Raw genomic sequence first — 20,700 nt, forward strand, 5'->3', positions numbered from 1 at the left:
GGCTTCCCAGACCCCAGTAGAACCGTCCAACCCATGCTAGCATGGAAAACGGACGCTAAATGATGATGATGATGATGATGTTAATAAAGATTAGTTAGTAACTGCAGAAATTATTTACAGACAACACAATAAGTGAATATTTTGATGTTTTTTAATCAGAGTAAGTGTTTACATACAATATCAGTAGTGCAAAAATTCATGGCTATATACAAGTGAAACCACATATGTAAAGAACTGAATAAAAGTGACTTTTCTGCAGTCACTGGATGTGGATGTGGTTGTGATTGAATGTAAAAAAAAAAAAAAATCAAGACGATATCACCATCTAACACCCAATAACAACGGAAGCCACAGCTGTCTCATCCAAGATGTTAAATCTCATCTGTCGCTATCACTATAAGTCCTTTTCTTACCCGTTCCTTTAAAAAAAACAAAACATGAAACAAAAATAAAATTGTTTTGACAATATTGCAATTAGGAAATAAATACTCAATTATCTATCTCAAACTTCAAACTAAAATGCAAAACGAAAAAAAAAAAAAAAAAAAAATGGTTTATATACCAATACTGTTTCGTCCGCCACTATAACCTCTGTTTCGACCATAGCTGCTGCCGTAACCACCACCACCACTGCCGTAGCTTCCGCCGCCACCATAACCACCACCACCACCACCGTAGCCTCCACCGCTACTGTAGCCTCCACCACTACGTCTACTGCCATAGCCACCTCCGCCATAGCCACCACCACCACCACCGTAGCCACCACCACCACCATAGCCACCGCTACCATAACCACCACTTCGGCCACCATAACCACCACTGCGACCTCCATAACCGCCGCCGCCGCCGCCACCACCACCGTAGCCACCGCCACCATAACCTCCACTGCGTCCACCATAACCGCCACTGCGTCTTCCACCAGCATAACCTGCAAATAAAGTTAAAAATTCAGAAAACCATAGCTGTTGACTTTCATGAACAGGATTTCATCATACTTATATTGGAACTAATAAAAACAAAAAATGAATTAGCCATCAACATTTCCCTGTGTAGACCCGACACCATAAATGACAACTTTATACTTAGACACCTAAACTTATAAAGGTCTAATTATTTAAATATAATTTTAGTAATATGCAATATAGCCGAAAAGCTGCAGAAAAAATCCCGATAGACAATATTGCATTATACTGAACACTTTGCCTATCACGTGTGTTACTGGTGATTCCCACAGTACAGAATTGATATAATATTTATTCTGTACTGCGGGAGTCACCAGTGACACTCCTGCTATACATCAATGTGGTAAGTTTATATAATGAACTGGAACATATACATATTACGGAGATGTACTTGCATAGCAAGTGATTTGATCTGAGATCGTGAGCTGGAACAAAAACAATTGCAGCATGGAAGGTGTTTGTAAGCCATTTAAGAAACACACAAAAGCCGTTCGATTCACTTCAACATTTAAGTTTAATTTGTCAAAATATTTTTGTCAGTGAACAGGTTGCGGTCTTATAGCAACGAAAATATTTTGACAAATAAAACTTAAATGTTGAAGTGAATCGAACGGCTTTTGTGTGTTTCTTAAATGGCTTACAAACACCTTCCACGCTGCAACATATACATAGTTAAAAAGAAATGTTTAAATTTATAATGAAACGAGGTTGCTGGTGCAAAAAGAAAATATGACATGAAATGGGTTTGGTAGGCCAAGTGTCAGTCAATTTTACTCAAATGCACCTCATACATGATTGGTTTCTCCTCTTTTAAAATATCTGACAGAATGTACTTTAACCCTTTAGCATTTAAACCGGCCATATCTGGCCAAAAGTATTCTGCCTGTTTTATGTTCAAAATGGCCAGATCTGGTCTCTCACACCAACCCTACAATATCATTTTAAGAATTAACAGCTACCTCATCAAAATCTCAAAGCTACAAGATAATGCATGATTAGTTCAAAACAATGTGGATGAAAAAGCATTAATTTTGGCAGATTAATGCGGACACTAAAGGGTTAATATTTCATTCACAATAGGTCCTAACAAAATGAGATAAAATCAAAAGCTACTGTACCTCGATTTCTGCCATCGTTGTCACCTCTGTTTCTTGCAAAACAGCAGGAAACAGTTCTGCCATCAATATCAGTACCATCATATTTGTTCAAAGCACTTTTGGCTTTTGATACAGATTCAAATTCCACAAACGCAATTCTAAAATAAAAATTTTAAAAGATGGAAAATTCCACTTTGAAAATAATTCATTATACCAAAATCAAACAAAAAAATACACTATATCATGAACAAATGTTAACTTGCTTATAAATAACAAAGTCATTTTACACACCCTTTTGGTTTTCCTGAATCTGAAAATATTGGCATTCGTACAGCAGTAACATCTCTGAAATATGATCGCAAAGAATCTTCTGTTGTCTCATAGGATAGATTTCTCACTAGTAGCACATTGGATTCTTCAGGTTGATCTTAAATTGACAAAGAGGAAAGAAAATACATACATTAAAATTAAGTTAATTCAAAGTAAATCATTTAATTTCAATCCAAATTTCTATCAAATGAAAGTTTAATAAAGGAAATAAAATTACCATCTCTAAAACCTCTCCTTTGCCGTGAAGTACCTCCTGCATAGTCTAAGAACAATTTTCGGTCCCCACATTCGGTCCCCTGTTTGTTTTCAACGGCATCCTTTACTTCTTCAGCAGTATCAAACTCAACATAGGCAAACCTGAAGAAACAAAAACACACATATTACATTTAGGAAAAAATGTTTTTTATATAAAACTTGCTTGTACCAACCCTTACTAGTTAAATTAATGTGCTTTTACATTTGCTAAATGAAAAAATTTGTATTGCAAAACACATCTGATACTACTGAAAAGAGAATATCTAAATATGTGACTGTCTAACTGGTAAGCATAATTTCAATAAAACCATCTCTGTAAACTTACCCTCTATGTGTATCTCTCTTGCATGGAATTCGGACATTTCGTGCATCAGGAAATATTTCCATCAGACTGTTCCTAATACTCTCTTCTGAATCATCATAGGACAAGTTCTTCACAAACAGTGATTTTGAATCATCTGAAAAAAACAAAACAAGAGTTTATAACTGAAATTATATTGTTCAGAGAACAGGAAAGGGCATTTTGTATAATTAACTCAAATGGTAACAGTGTATCTGAGACAACTCAAGTTTATCTATTCATACTGAAATCAAAATATTGATGTAAATTATTACTGCATTAGTATTAACTATTTCACTAGACAAACACTTGCCATGTACTGTCTGGCATTCTTATAATATGAATTGTATTCTCTAATTTTTTCTAAATCTTTATCTTCCTCTTATCTCCATAATGTATTATCCCTTTTAAAACTTTATAAGCTTCAGGTTTAGAAATAAAGAACCTGAAATTGAACAATTTTTGGAATGCAGTAGATAAAAAAAAAAAATGTAGCAAACATAGCACATGACAGGTTGAACCAGATGCTTCAAATTACAAGGGTTTAAATAATGTCAGGCAGCAGTAGTGAATGCAATGATATCCAGAGTGAAACTTAAAATATTTCTCTTCCAAATTTTTTTAGAAGAAACCAGACTTCAGTCGGTTTTCTCAAAACTAAAAAAAAAACCCCACTGATTATTCACTTTACTTTATTCCATTTAAAAAGCTACATAGAATAACAGCAAAGATTAACTGCTATGCAAAACACAGCAATACATTTAATGGATAGAGCTTGTATATTGTCATACAAAGCCAGTCTAAACTCACAAATATTTTAGAATTACATTCATACTCAGAGAGAACATAAACATACCCTTATCTCTGTCTGTTCTTTCTGGTTTTGATGCCCCCATGGGCTTACCCTTCTCAAATATCAATATAGATCCTTTATATTCCATATCCTGCATGGCTAGGACTGCATCAAGGTCATCAGGATTAGCTAAGTCGATATGTGCAAACCTATAAAAGAAGAATACAAAAAATAAAAAATGAATGATAAAGAAGTAGTGAAAAGCACAGAAAAACAGGCATAAAATGGGTAATAAATAAATCTAATACACACTTTTTATTGTCTTGTTTACGGACAGATGCAAATTCAATTCCTTTCTTCTTAAGAAATTTCTCAAATTTCTCAGCAGTCACTTCCTGGGGAACATTTCTACACAGAACTGTCACTGGTTCTATAATGGATTAGAAAAAGTATTATATTCAGTCTTCATAACTTAAAATCATTACTCATATGGAAAACATTTTAAATTAATCTCCAACAACAAAAACTAATACATATTCTCAGGAGACAAAAATACACTTTTATTTACATTTCAACAACAATGCTGGGGGATTTTAATGGCATCGTACAAATATACAACCCCTCAGCATAGGTTACTCAGTAGTGAGTTCAAGGTACAGGCATGAAAGAAACCAAGAAGCAAGCCAGTTTGGAAAAGAAGGATATGGAAGCTTAAGGATCCTTTGAATAGTTAGAGATTTAGAGACATCCTAACTGAAACATTTAATGAGAAATAGGAGTTGCAGACTTGGGACAGTTTATTACTGGAAGTTCCTGCAAGGCAACTTGCTGAGAGCCACAGACCAAATTTATGGTTAGTGCAAAATCCCAACCAGACCTAGGTTAATGTGGTGATGGAACAGTGTAGTTGACAGGGCCATTAGAACAAAGAAACAGGCTTAGAAGGACTGGAAGTGTGGTGGTAGCAAGAAGCTACATCAGGCAGCTAGGAGGCAGGTATACTTAGCCAGGGGTGAAGCAGAAAGGAAAAAGCTTGCCAACGTTATGTAGCATAAGGGCCAGCAGCTTGAAGTGCTTTGGCTTGCATTGCAAGTCAGTGTGCCAGGGAAAATTGTGATATTGTTGGAGAGAAGTGTATTCACATGGATGATGGTTCACATGCAACGAAAGAGGTTTGAAAGTGCCACTATGAAAGGCTACTAAATGTAGCAAACTTTCAGGAGGAGGATAGTCTACCTACTGTGGATACAACAGAGGGACCAGCAATCCAAATAGAGAGGAGCATGATAGATAAAGCCATGAAGAATATGAAGACTAGAAAAGCCCCCAACCTTTCAGGAATCACTGTTGAGATGCTTAAAATATCTGGCAGTATGGGTTATGGCTTAATCACCAGTATAGTTAATCAGGTTGTACATGAGGGAGTCATACCTAAAGACTGGTGTAGCAGAATCATAGCCAACTGCTACAAAAATAAAGGTGATGCCTAAGACAAATAATTACAGAGAGGGTCATAGCCCAACTAATTAGGAAGAGAGTTAGTCTAGATAAGATGCAGTTTGATTTTGTGCCAGGGAGGAGCACCACCGGTGCTATATTTCTGGTAAGGTAGCTGCAGAAGTACCAATCCAAAAATAAACCTCTATACTTGACTTTTGTTGACATAGAGAAAGCTTTCAACAGGGACCCCTGCTCCCTTATCTGGTGACCAATGCATAAACTAAGGATAGATGAGTGGTTGGTGAGAGCTGTACAAACTATGTACAGGGATGCTGTCAGTAAGGCGATGATTGACAACAAGTAATAGCAATGAATTCAGAGTACAAGTAGGGGTTCACCAAGGATTGGTGCTTAGCACCCTCTTGTTCATCATAGTCCTCTAGGCAATAACAGAGGAATTTAAGTCAGGCTGCTGATGACCTTGTTCTTATAGCTGACTCACTACCAGAACTAGAAAAGAAATTTCGGATGTGGAAGCAAAGTCTAGAATCAAAGGGCCTTAGAGTTAATTTAGTAAAAACCAAAGTCTTAGTAAGTAGAAAAGAGGACAAATTACAAATCCCTTCAGGTAGATGGCCCTGCTCAATATGTAGAAAAGATGCAGGTAGAAACACTGTAAGATGTACCTGGTGCAAGCTATGGATACACAAGAGGTGCAGCAATATCAGAAGAAGGTTAACAGGGAAAATAGTATTTGTGCATGGCAGGTGCACCAGTACAATAGACACTAAAAGTGTACAGAAAATAGATTCCATCAAATGGCAGGTGGGGGGTACCTAGAAGTAATTGATAGTTTCCCCTATCTAGATGACCAAGTCAGCAGTGGAGGTGGATGCTCCAAGAGCGTAGCTGCTAGAATAAGAATAGGCTGGGCAAAGTTCAGAAAGCTCCTACTTCTTTTGGTAACTAAAAGCCTCTCCCTCAGAGTAAAAAGCAGATTGTATGATGCTCGTGTGCAAACAGCCATGCTACACAGCAGTGAAATATGGGCTGTGACTGCTGAGGACATGCATGGGCTTGAAAGTATTGAAACTAGCATGCTTTTCTGGATGTGCAATATCAGTGTGCATGTATGATAGAGTGTGAACGTCTTGAGTGAAAATTTGGGCATGAAACATCAGATGTAGTGTGTAAGAGAGACGACTGTGCTGGTATGGCCATGTGATGCATATGGATGAGGATAATTGTGTAAAGAAGTGCTGATCTCTGTGGAAGAGGTAGACTCAAGAAGACATGAGATGAGGTGGTGAAGCATGATCTTTGAACATTGGGCCTCACATCATCATTGTTCGACCGTGGTTGAGACAATGGAATTTACCATGCTACGCCAGACTTCACAGTCCATCAGAGCATTACGGAGGTCCGGTTGCTGGATGCCTGTATCCCTGGAGATTACATCAGGGTAGGAGAGTGTGCGCCCTCACAGAAGCAGTGACAAGTGACCGAGACCTCTGGCGATATGCTGTGCTTGAGAAGAATTGTCAAGTCAAGTCAAGCCAAGTGAAATCATAGTCATGGCTGATGCTGGTGTCATGTAATTGACACCTGTGCCAGTGGCACATAAAAAGTACCCATTACACTCTTGGAATGGTAGGCATTAGGAAGGGCATCTAACTATAGAAACCATGCCAAGTCAGACAGGAACATGGTACAGCGTTCCAGCTTATCAGTTCAAATCAAACTGTCTAACCCATGCCAGCATGGAAAGCAGATGCTAAATGATGATGATGATGATGAATACAAAGTTTCAAAATCACACAAAAATGCTGATGGATTACCAAAACTTCAGATCCAAGAGTCAATATAAAGAGTACCAGAATCAGATTTAGTTTACAGGATTGTCAAGTATTGGATGAATTTGATTTACAACCATCATCACCATCATCCTGATTATGAGCCACTGTCATTACTACAATCCCTGAACAAGGATGTGATACTTGCCATCATAAACAGTCATCATTATTGTTATTTCAAATTACATAATAAAATTTTGTATTATTTTATTGTTGAATGCTAAACATAATTTATTATTAATTTGAAATTGCAATCAACCACTGACATACCTGACAATTTAACTATTTTTGTTTTTATTTTTAATTATTCATATATTATTATTGGCACAAACTGCTGAAGTGAGCACTGCTATATTTCAACATCTTCATTTAATGTCCATTTTCCATGCTGGCATGGGTTGGATGACTTGACAAGAGCTGGCAATGCCAAAGGCTGCACCAGATTCCATAATCTGTTTTTGGCTCGGTCTCTATAGCTGGATGCCTTTCCTAATGTAAAACACCTTACAGAGTGCACTCGGTGCTTTTAAGATGGCACCAGCACTAGTGCTCTTTACATGGCTTAGCTACACATATAAAGTTCCACCATCATATTCCAGGGAATATGATTACTAGAATAATTATTGATTCAAAACCTCAACACGTCATTGTTGATGTAAGAGTTAAAACTGAAATTATTTTATTTCTTAGTTGATACAGCCTCAGCCTACTTTCATAACAACCAAAAAAGATGCCAGCAGTAACTCCACAAACAATGTTGGGTATGAAATCTTTTTTTTATTAAAATACAGTATTTAGAAGTCAACAATACAAAATTTTCTCTAAGTAGACTTCATCATACACACACACTAATCTTTCAAATTTCAAAGCATCTTACCATCATCAACTTCCTTCTTACGCTTCTTGGCTTCTCTCTCACCTGGTGTAGTTAAAAAAGAAAGATTCTATTTCAAACTATTTAACAATGGAAACAAAACCATGTGCGTCATAATTATGAAATACTATCAAACATTCATAAACAGAGAAATTAAAGTATATTCAAATTTAACTTTATGTACAAACTGTACAAATTTATTTATAGTCAGCATATTAAACAGCATTATGTAAACATGTAGCAAACATTTTGAATATGCAACACCGATTGAATTAGCAAATAAAAAGTGATCAAACTGAGAGAAACTACTGAATAGAGAAAACAAGCTAACAGAAATAACTTACCATTAGATTTTCCATTAGCTTTTGAATTAGGGGAATCATCTGGTTCTAAAGCAGAAGATGAGTTTTAGTTAAATATTAGAAAAGAGGGATATTTCTCAGTGATACTATCTACCAAGATATAGTTTATTTTATCAGCAATCAGAATAAAAGACCATCATATACCTTCATTAGAATTTTCCTCGTTAGAATTCTCTTCATCAGAATGACCTGACTCAGCAGCCGGTGTAGTATTTTTTACTGCTGCTTCCTCCTCCTCCTCCTCATCTTCCTCTGCCTCCTCACCTTCATTGCTCTCACTCTCCTCATCTTCAACACTTCTCTTCCCATCTGCCTCACTGTCGCCAGATTCTTCATCTCCTTTTGCTGCATACAAAACAAAGACAGACAACATTGAAGACTGAATCAGTATAATGTATTCAAGGCAAAAAATCCACTGTCTTACAATACTGGTATCACTTTTAAACTACAACAGTCTACAAAGTAATGCATTGTATTTCACATATCAAAACACATTGATATGATTTACAACAGCCATATTCCTACCACTCTATGTCACGCTGGTGAGACCCATATTGGAGTACGGGATTCAAGCCTCTACTCCTTATTTCCTCAAAGACATACATCATCTTGAAAGAGTCCAGAAGCTGGCTACTCGCATGGTTCTTGGTCTCAAGCATTTGTCTTATGAAGAAAGGCTGAAGACACCCGACCTTTATTCTCTTGAAAAACGCCGCCGCTGTGGTGATCTCATTCTCGCTCACAACATCATAAGCGGGAAGTGTAACCTCTTGAAAGAGCTGTTCTTCACACCTGCTCTAGAGTGTGGGCTGCGGGGTCACTCCTAAAAGCTCTATCTACAACAATTTCATCTCAATCGAAGGAGAGGGGCTTTCTCCGTCCGGGTTGCAGATCCGCGGAATAAGCTGCCGGATGAGATAGTGAAGATGCCGACGACTGCTCGGTTCAAAGTCTCTCTTGACCAGAAATGGCCTGAACTCTTTGTATGACCACCCTCCCTGTACATAACTTCCTGTCCCCCTACATGGCCTTGCTCTTTGTATGACCACCCTCCCTGTACATAACTTCCTGCCCCCCTACATGGCCTTGCTTTTGCTTTTTGAGCCAATAAAAATTGAATTGAACAAATCCAAATTACGAAAAAATATCTAAATGTGTGGGAAATTCAATTAGCAGGTATGACTATATTATCAAGCGATTCAATTTTCACTTGCTTAGCTTCATCTCACTGTGAGTCACTTAAGTGTCATCTACCGTAGTCTTGGGTAGAGAGAAGCTGTATTAGAGAAACTGGACAAACTGAAACTTGTGTGACCTGGTTTAACACCAGCAGAATTCACTCTACTAGAAGCAATTGGGATAACTTTTCTTGACCAGCCCCTGAAGCACTAAAAAAAAAGCCACGTAGACTGTTCTTGGAAAATAAATACAAATAAATAACACAATATCTTTCAGTAACTGTTTCCTATCCTACTTAAATGTTTTATATCAGTCTGAAACTCTAATGGTGCATGAGAAAATGTTTGTCATTAAGCCAGGACATATTGCAAAATTATGAATGAGTGATTGAAATACAAATATCTTAACCTTTTCATTACCAACCTGCCTGAAACAGCCTCCGGCTCTGTAGTACAAATGTATTGTTTTCGTAAGTTTTGAATTAAAATCTTCCACCGAACCTTTAACACTAGCTTAATGATAACTAAGTTATTTTACTAAATTCTTTGTTATATTTAACCCTTTCGTTACCAACCCAGCCAAAACCGGCTCTGGCTCTGTAGTACAAATGTCTTGTTTTCATAAGTTTTGAATTAAAATCTTCCACCAAACCTTTAACACTAGCTTAATGATAACTAAGTTATTTTACTAAATTCTTTGTTATATTTAACCCTTTCGTTACCAACCCGGCCAAAACTGGCTCTGTAGTACAAATGTCTTGTTTTCATAAGTTTTGCATCAAAATATACCACCAAACCTTAGTCGCAATTTATATTCCTAACACTAGCTTAATGATAACTAGGTTATTTTACTAAATTCTTTGTTATATTTTAAATAATTGAAAGAAACACAGAGCATCTTAAAATAAATACAATAACAAAAGGGTTAAAGTAATTGAAAGAAACACAGAGCATCTCAACAGAAATATGGTAACAAAAGTGTTAACCAAATCTTACCAGGTGAATCGTTATTTTGTTTTACCACATTAGCATTTGTAGCTTCTGCAACTTCCTAAAAAAAAAGAAAGAAATCAAAAAAATTATATATAAAACAATAAAAATTCATATAAAGAAATCATTTTTTAAAAATCAACAGAAACATCTGGCACAATGAGTCTGTCGACAGGTTGCAAGCAATTGCACCAACTTTTGTAGAAAATTAACATCAAGCCACTCATACTCTTCCTGCTAGGTTAAAAAATTTAGAGCTACTACATCATCATCATCATCGTTTAACGTCCGCTTTCCATGCTAGCATGGGTTGGACGGTTCAACAGGGGTCTGGCAAGCCCAAAGGCTGTACCAGGCCAGTCAGATCTGGCAGTGTTTCTACAGCTGGATGCCCTTCCTAACACCAACCACTCCGAGAGTATAGTGGGTGATTTTATGTGCCACCGACACAGGTGCCAGACGAGGCTGGCAGACGGCCACGCTCGGATGGTGTTTTTTTATGTGCCATCGACACAGGTGCCAGACGAGGCTGGCGAACGGCCATGATCGGATGGTGTTTGTTACGTGCCCACAGCACGGAGGCCAGTCGACGCGGTACTGGCTACGGCCACGTTCGGATTGTTATCTTATGTGCCACCGGCACTGGTACCACAAGGATACAAATTCCATTGATGTTCATCTATTTTGATTTGGTTTGATTTAATAGTTAAATCTAGAGAGAGTATAGAGATGCTAAAGTGTTGTAAATATGATCTAAGAAGGAATGGGGTCTCAGCCTGCTTCCTTAGAAGCAAGGAACACAGGTACAAATTCCCCTGGGTTAGTAGCAGCAATGATGTGGGTGGAAAAGGCATGTTGTTGGCAGAGAAATGTATTGATAAAATAACTGAGCCACAGAATATGTAATAGAATAATTAAGTTAAGTTTTGTCTTGGACAATATGAGAGACAGTTATCTCTGTATATACCCTACAATCAGTTAATAGATGAACAAAATGGCCGGTTCTGAGACTCTCTTATAGAATACCTCAATAGTGAATGACTAACCAGCTTATAAAAGCTGGTGATGTTAATGAATATGTTGGCTAATACATGTCTTTTGTGGCTATGGTTATTGTTGAAGTAATAAGAAAGAATCAAGGCCTTGGAATTCTGTGACACTGATGACCTAACAATTTGCTAACACCAACATCATGAAGAGGACCAATCAGGTGAATACATAAACTAAATTGATTTCATGCCTCCCTGGAAGTGGGACAGGTTGTTGTGAAAAATGTAATACCTAACATAGACAAGTACTCGGAGTAAGAGCTAGGAAAACTCATAGCATAAGCCAACTTGAAGATGTAGACACTTAAAGAGCCAATGACCAGTCATAGGTTCAGAGAAGTGCTGGACACCTACCTACAATAGGGGATAATAGAGTACCTATGACACAAAATGCTGAGGGATACAAACTAGATCTGTGGCTGGTGTAAGCTTATAGCTAGATAGGTGATATACTGGTGGAATATGGAATACTGTAGATACTTGAAACTAAGAAACAGATCTGGAAAAATTGCAGGAAAGAGACAACAAAGAGCAATACCAAGCAACCGGAAGAGAAGCTAAACATCAGATATTCAGAGCTGAAATAAAGAGGTTTACAGAGGTTCGGGAATGTGAAGTCTTTCAGATTAGAAGGTAGTATATGAGAGAAAATCAAGATGTCATTGAGAAACGTATACAAAATGATAATGGTACACTTACTCTAAATGAAATGGAAAGAGGCAAAAAAGTACAATTGTAAGAGACTGTTTAATGCAGAGAATGTACAGGAAAGAGAGGGTGTATTCCATGTAAACCCTGCAAAGTTGACAGCATTATATACAGTTGCGGCCAAAATGTTCAGAACGGCATTGTTTTTGTCAGAAAAGTAGGTATAAGTTTTTATCAAAGTTGTTTTATATTCTATAATTTTCACAGACAATAAATACGATATTAATTATTATTGTCTGAGATTTTGGTGTAATTTGAGAGGATAATACAAAAGTTATGGATGATTTAGTGATTTACTGCAAAACCCATGGCAGCCAAAATGATCAGAATGGTTGAAAAAATAATAAAATAATCAAAAATGACAGAGAATACTGGAATTATTTAATATTTAGTGTGAAGCCCTTTAGCTTCAATCACACTTTGACAACTTCGACTGCATGAGGAAATTAAATTTTCAATTTCTTGCTGGGTGATCTTATTCCATTCTTCCCGAAGGGCATTCCATAATTGCTCGGTTGTTTTAGGATTTCTGGCTTTCGAATGTTCTCCTAGAATATTCCACACATTTTCAATAGGATTGAGATCTGGGCTTTGAGCAGGCCAATCCATAACAATAATCTTTTCAGCCTTGAGAAAGTTCATGACCACCTTAGCCTTGTGACATGGGGCATTGCCCTGCATGAATATGGGTGGTTGCTTAGTTGAATTTCTCAGCACAGGCAAGACATGATCTTTTACAAGTTGTTTATAAACTCCTGCATTTACCTTTCCATGTAATCACACCAAAGGGCCCACACCATCTCCAGATATCATCCCCCAAACCATGACACTTCCTCCACTGAATTAAACCCTAGTCTTAAGGCATTTAGGCGACAATTTTTCACCTACTTTTCGACGAACATAGTTTTTCCCCATCTGAGCCAAATAACAAACTTAGATTCATCACTGAAATGCACCGTTTGCCATTTTTCTTGAGACCACAACACACGTTCGGTTGCAAGGGTAAGACGACACTTTTTATTCTTGGAGCTGATCAGTGGCTTCACTGCAGGTGCTCTTGCTTGTAGGTCATGTTCAACTAAACGACGAGACACAGTTTTTCGAAATAAAGTTTTCTTCAGTACAATGCTCATTTCCCGAGAAACAGCAGCAGCAGTTTTAAATCTGTCCTTTTTAACCAACTTTACCATAGCACGATCTTCTCTCTTGGTCGTTTTTCTTGGCCTGCCTGTAGACTTTCTTGCTTCACACGAACCACAATCATCATAGACCTTAAGAATACCGTGAACAACACTTTTTGACTTGTTAACAACCTTTGTAATAGACCCAATACTTAAATTATCCTTCTTTCGAAGCTTAATAATCTGCTGATAACAAAGTACACTGCAGATATTCTTACTAATGTTTAGTAAACGAACTGTCAGGTAAACAAATTCAAAACATTGGAGTTCACCAGTTAAAACACGGAGTAAAAGCAACCGTTCTGATCATTTTGGCCGCCATGGGTTTTGCAGTAAATCACTAAATCATCCATAACTTTTGTATTATCCTCTCAAATTACACCAAAATCTCAGACAATGACAATATCGTATTTATTGTATGTGAAAATTATAGAAACTAAAACAACTTTGATAAAAACTTATACCTACTTTTCTGATAAAAACAATGCCGTTCTGAACATTTTGTAGTTGTAAGTGAAATTAAGGATATAAAGGCAGATCATGGAAATTGCAGAATGAATTAATTAGAAAGAAAATTAACCTAGATGAGATGCATTCAATTTTGTGCTACAATTTGTACCATCTCTCTAGTGAAATAACTGTAAAAGAACTTAGATAGGAGTGAACCCTTTTGCTTGGCATTTGGCAACCTGGAGAAAGCTTCTGACAAGGTTCTAAGTTCTGTGATCTGGTGGTCAATAAGAGAAAGACAAATGGTTTGTAAGGGCCATACAATCCATATACAAAGGCATCTATTATAGTCTTCCAGGTTGTAAACAGAGGACTTTAAAACTGGCTGTCTTTGAGACATACTACTGTATATTGATGATCTACTTCTTATATTTGAATCTATAGAAGAAATTTCAGACCTGGAAACAAAATCTAGAATTGAGATTTCTCAAAATAAACATGGTAAAGACTAAAACTTTATTACGTAGGAATTCCATTCAGTATACCTGATGTAAACATGAGGTGCTGTAAGACCATAGACAGACTGATAGAGAAGGTAGCCTTCATTTGTAGCAGATGTGTAAGGTTAGTTAGTAATAATACCCATGAAATACATATTTTTCAAATGCTGAGAAGTCTCAAAGATGTAGTTGAGGTGGTGTATTGAAAGCATAAGTGACTAGAGTAAGAAGGGAAGTATAGAAAGTTCAGGAAGTTATTATTGCAAAACAAAGAGCAGAATGTATGGTGATTGTGTAGTGAAACACAGACCTTAAATGCAGAGCATCTATGGTATCTGGAAAGAAATCAAACGAACCTGCTTTATTAGATAAGTGTGCAAGAAAGAAGATTGTACTGGTGTGGGTATGTAATGTATACGAAAAAGGTCAGACTTAGTGATGAAGTGGTGAAGACTGACCTCAAGAAGTTAAACTTAAAGAAGAAGATGACAAAGAACAGTGATAGATGGGAACACATAGTGCTCAGAAGACCTGGCCACTATGCAGGCATGGCAAAATAGTTAAAATAATGGTGATGGTAATAGTGGCTGGAATATATATCATTGGATCTTTTGCCTATTATATTCCTACCAAACCTCCATTTGCTACCATATTCATTAGCCTCTCATCTATCCTATTCACTTCACTATGCTGCCTATATAACCAGAGATGTTATCTGATTTGTTTGCATTCAATCCACTCACCACCATACAGCTACCACGCCACTTCTCTTCCATCATGATGCTTGTGTTAACATGCATGGAATCTTCACCCTCAACTATTAACCACCATTCTCCACACATGTAACTCTTCATTAACTTTTACCAATCTCACCCTCATCCATCTCTAATGTTGCCCCTTAGTCACTCTCTCTTACCCAGTTTTATTACTTATCCATAACACTAATCATGCTGTTCTCTATTCAATCTCTTTATCAATAACAACAAATAGTCATCAATGTCTCTCTTCCATCACTCCTTCCCCAACCATTCTATCACTGTTTCACTCCATCACAATCATACTATCTTTCTCTCCTCTTTCACCCTCTTGACGAACGCTTCTAATCACACTCTTGGTTATGTCTGTCTTGAAAGAACAGAGACTACATAGACAGAACTCTTTAGTTTTGCAAGGGATAAGGCAACTTTTCTAATGGTGGTACTACAATAAAATGCACTTTATAAACACTATAAAGTGATCGAATAACAAAGACAACACAGAGTAGAGAGGATTTTAGTCGTACCACTTTGATGCTGGTCCCATGATAAAATGCACCCAGTACACTTAAAATAGTTGGTGTTGGGTAAGGCACCCTGCCAGAGAAACCATGCAAAAAAAAAAAAAAAATGAAATGTACAAGCAAGATAATATCTTGCAACCCGTTTAGGAATGTAGTGATTCCGAGACAATGATGATATGTCCAAACCATGACAGCATGGAAAGGGCGGCATAAAATAAATTATGATAAGCATATTAATATTTATTAACTTTGAAATAAGAAAATAAAAATAGAATATATGAACTTACAGCATCCATTTCTTCTGGTTCTGAAAAAGACTCTTCATTAGATTCTTCAGCTTCAGCTGACTTTTTTGGATTCTATTTCAAATTATAAAATTCAGTAATTGAAACAAATATTCAAACTCAAGTACATCATCGGGAAAATATAAGCAAACAAAATAAGTATATTTTGTATAAAATTATTGTACCCCAACTGAATGCTTCACAAAAGCCTGTGATACTTCTGAACTGCAGTAGCCGTCTAAACCTATTTCGCATCCCAGCATTACTTTATCCAGCGATTCTATGTTTTCTTTTATACTAGATCTGAATTCATTACCGCCAAGAGGTTCTGGTCTCACTATTAGAGAACTCGTGTTTAAGGGACCGATTAGTATTGAATTTATTTATCAAATACTCTCTAGTGTTGGTCGATTTTCTACCACGAAAGCATTTAACACGTTCTGCTCTTGAATCTTGCTTCCAAATGATTGGCGAAGAACGTCATAAAATCATGTTTTCCATGGCAATACTTCTTTTAAAAACATATTTAATGAAAGTTCATTTCTTAACAGACTACGCTGGAAGCATTTCAATCTTATGTTCACCGCCCTTCCTCCACATATCTCCCCAAAATATAAAAAAATGCAGAAAAATTATTTTAATAAAACATCACTAATACTACTATCTACACACTGATCAAGATCGGTTGGACCTTATGATAGTCATGAAACTCATCCGCATTAGAAAATAAAATTCACTAAATACGAAGTGACCATAGGCAATATCAAATAAAAAAAACAAAAAAAACATTTCTTTGTCGTTAATTATGAATTATTAATGAACGAGACAGATATAATAGTTCATAAGCAGAGAATAACTGCTTAAAAATTCAGTTAGATGCCTGAATTTCGTGAACTATTTTAAGGATCAACCAAACATTTTACAATGACAAACGATATATTTATTTATTTTAACACAATGGTTAACAGATTCTTTGTGCTAGAAATGATATCACAGTTCGAGAAAAGGGTTTATGAAAAGAAAATATGCAACATTGATTGCTCAAAATTTTCAGTTAACTTCACGTTTTGAAAATCTTATCTTCGTTACGTTTCTTGTTATTTTAATTGCAAATGTCATGGTTGATAGACATCGTATTCCGATTCCTTGCTCACTTATCTGAAGTGGTTCGAGACAAGAAAACCAGAAGTAAACACAACTCATAAGCTACCCAAACAGACGTATCTTCGTATTTGGGGCCCGCATTTTAATATTACATCAAAAGTTAACAAATAGAAATAAATAGATAAAAATTGATATATAAACAGGCTATTCTACAAGATGTATAACACAATTGCGTAAACTTTTTGATACAATGGTGTGTTGTACAATAAATAGTTTGTGCCGACAGAACGAACTCTCGTGAGAATAATTCTGACCATGACAAGAAATCATTTCTCATTCATGACAAAGCAATTAAGATAACCGAGCAACGTGCAATGACAGACAACATAGAATTTAACAGTATATAACTGAAAAAGTGCATCATGTTTACCTCATACCCCTTTTCATGGCGCAGCTTAGCCTTCACCGTAGACTCACAATACCGGTTAGTGGGTGTTGTTGTAAGACCAGGTTGACACCAGCTTGCACACAAACCAGGAAATCCATTGCAGCATCCAGAATCATGTGATAGTCGATAACCACTTGATGTTTGCACAGTAACCATTTACCGAAACACGGCCAAATCAAAACGATATCGCAGCCAATGGCTTATTTTCAGTAGCTCTCGAGCCAATGGCATTACTGACCGACACACGAGGAACCACGACAGGCAAATTCACCGCATGGGTGAAAAGACGCACGTACCAAAGCGACACCATAATTGCGAAAATTTACCGAATCGAGATCTTGTTTGTTTAATCAGTAAAATGTAATGATTTAATCATTATTACAAATTAGATCCTCTAAATTCCGAACAGGACCTAAATAATGATATAATAAAAGTCTTCCGCAAATCGCAACGATAAAAGGTTTTTAAATGTTATTGTTTCTAAAAGGTAACTAGAGAAAATAAAATATCAGAATTTCACAACCATATGTACTCAGGAATGCATTTTATGTAGTAATATAATAAATACACAAAGAAGTCCTAACTTCTTAAATCTATCGCCGTATTACGTTCTGCTAATTTCAGTTGACCTATATTAAGAATGTGTATGTAGTCGTCTTTGTCAGTTCAAACTCGTGGATCAAGTGCCACCGTTTATTTTTCACAGCTTCTACAAACAATGGCCTCTTTTATTTACAAACTAAACCAAGTTGTTTAAAATTAAGGTTGCATATGTATATAATAATATACATAAAAATGATATAGACAAATGCATATATCTTGCTTTTTCCCCATTTCTAGGAAATAAGCAATCAGATGAAGATGGGAGAAAAATTTAGGTTAAAACAAGTACTTGATATTTTCCATTTTAAGCAAAATCCGTGTATTTTGTCCTAAGATGCATATATATAAATACATATAAATATTTATCTATATATATATTTATATATATTGCTAATTTCCTAAATAATGTAGTTATACGAGATCTTAATAGTTATTTGTAATTCGGGGAGATTTGTGGGAGATTTAGAAATATTTTACACTCCCATTTCCTTCAAGATTAATGTTGTAAATATAAACCCGTTTACAAATAAATTTTATGTAATTCAAAATATTTTAGCCTCTAAATAAAACAGGAAACTATCGTAACATACCTTATTCTTTCTAGCAGCCATTTCACTTTGTTTTCTGGGATAATATACCGAATAAAAAGTTCAGCTGCTATGAATGTTCTCTGTAACTGTAGCTCGAAGCTGTACGTACACTTTTCTTAGCAGTGGCAAGGTATAGCCACCACCATGTAGTTTCGTATCTATTGAATAAATGTCTCCAGCATTTGATTCTATAATTAATTTTAATTTTATTACCATTTATTGCTGGATAATAAAAGCTGAGGTTATTTCATTGAACCCTTTACTCAGTGTAAATATATTTATTGAAAATCTACTGGAGTGATATCAAATTACGAGAGGTAAAATGGGCGCTAACTGGGTAAAATGTCGTAAATCAAGAAATAGTAATTAAATAAGTAAAATTATTTTCTTCATTGTCCTTAGCGACGAGTAAAGAAAATAATTACAATAAAACAAATGACTAATGAAAATAAAAGGACCGGGAGACAACCCTGGAAATTTGATAAATTAAAATTAATTGAATATTGAATGCAATGAAGAGTGAGCTAGTACTATGACAACTCTGAACATGTTTTAATATTATTAGACCTCATCAGTGAAGCAGGAATTAACCATAACATCATCTTACAAAGACTGGGGAGAGTATAGGATTTCAAAGAATTAACACTAAGGGATTGAGATAATTTGAAACAATGACTTGAAAAATACATAAATACACTTGCTACAGTAAAAGACAGGGGACGGAGGCAGATAATAGCTTGGCAGAAACGTTAGCATGCTTAGCGGTATTTTGTCTGTCTTTACGTTCTGAGTTCAAATTCCGTCGAGGTCGACTTTGCCTTTCATTCTTCAGGGGTCAATAAATTTAGCAGCTGTTGCCTACTGGAGTCGATCTAATCAACTGCCCCCCTTCCCCAACATTTCAGGCCTTGTGCCTAGAGTAGACAAGATTATTTTTACTGAATTTCTGTAGAATAAAGTGAGTGACATAGTTGAGTAGATCACCAGTAGATCTAACTCTAAGAGGCTGTACAAGTGATAATTGATGAGGGAGAAAGACTCAAAGTATTAAATTAAAGAATTGTTAATAACTATGTTTATAACTATAGTGATGTTGTTTTTTTAGCCTTAGGTATATCCTGGACCAGGACACCTGTTACCAAATGCAATCCAGCTGTTACCTTTCTGCTTTTATAGTAATTAGGACTATGGTCTCCATTATGTTTCCTTTTAAAGACAATGGGGACTTACTTGAAAAAGATTCAGCTGTTATGTCTAGCAGATGAAGCAATCACATAAAGGCTCCTTTGTTATGTCCTCTTTTAAGGTGTTGGAGGCAAGAGCAATAGACCAGAAAGGTTAACCTCTTCTTAGCCCACACACTCCTCTTGTACCAAAATTATTATCACAAAAGCTGAACCCAAATTCTGAATGTTGCAACAATAAGCATCACCACTCATTCATATTCCTAACACTTAGTTTTATGTGTGACCTATTTGCTCTAACTACAAATAACTCTCATTCTTCTCTTGACCTTCAGTACAGACATCATCAACATGCAAGCATGGTATCTCACCACAAACCACCATTGCCTCCATGAAAAGAGACCTCAAAAATATTTTCCAAAAGGGAGATATTAATCTTGTTTCATTCAACTGCATAAAGGAAGAATCACTGCTTATAGAAAGGAAACTGTACTGTACCTCTGATTTTCTAGTCTTGGACAATATGCAATTGAAACCAACCCTCAAAGTTTTTACAAATATGAGATATCACTATCTCTGATGATTTTCTTGGCAATGCTACACACATATCATGACTGAAGCCTCATCACAAAGACCAGCCTTCCTCTTTAATACTAGAAAATACTTCAGATCTCATCATCATTAAACGTCCGCTTTCCATGCTAGCATGGGTTGGACGAATGACTGAGGGCTGGTGAACCAGATGGCTGCACCAGGCTTCAATCTTGATCTGGCAGAGTTTCTACAGCTGGATGCCCTTCCTAACGCCAACCACTCCAAGAGTGTAGTGGGTGCTTTTTATGTGCC

At 36.3% G+C, this 20,700-nt stretch overlaps 1 protein-coding gene across 4 annotated transcripts; it reads right to left on the reverse strand.

Moving 5' to 3' along the window:
- Positions 1–133: 133 nt before the first annotated feature.
- On the reverse strand, positions 134–18,826 carry LOC115211796 (nucleolin). 4 transcript variants are annotated; one of them, XM_029780500.2, is made up of 14 exons: positions 18,671–18,826; positions 15,929–16,000; positions 10,481–10,535; positions 8,451–8,651; positions 8,289–8,333; positions 7,948–7,989; positions 4,090–4,207; positions 3,841–3,986; positions 2,970–3,102; positions 2,607–2,746; positions 2,351–2,486; positions 2,081–2,217; positions 563–928; positions 134–419 (listed from the first exon to the last, which is right to left on the reverse strand). In XM_029780500.2, exons 1-14 carry the CDS (start codon positions 18,689–18,691, stop codon positions 379–381), a joined length of 1,653 nt encoding a protein of 550 aa, XP_029636360.1. In that variant the 5' UTR covers positions 18,692–18,826; the 3' UTR covers positions 134–378. The 4 variants fall into 4 exon arrangements, with proteins under 4 accessions (XP_029636360.1, XP_029636358.1, XP_036359139.1 ...); XM_029780498.2 differs by lacking the exon at positions 18,671–18,826 and adding an exon at positions 17,460–17,850; XM_036503246.1 differs by lacking the exons at positions 7,948–7,989; positions 18,671–18,826 and adding an exon at positions 17,460–17,860.
- Between the last annotated feature and the right edge of the window lie 1,874 nt (positions 18,827–20,700).

The sequence above is a fragment of the Octopus sinensis genome, linkage group LG5 (assembly GCF_006345805.1).
Source record: "Octopus sinensis linkage group LG5, ASM634580v1, whole genome shotgun sequence".
NCBI lineage: Eukaryota > Metazoa > Mollusca > Cephalopoda > Octopoda > Octopodidae > Octopus > Octopus sinensis.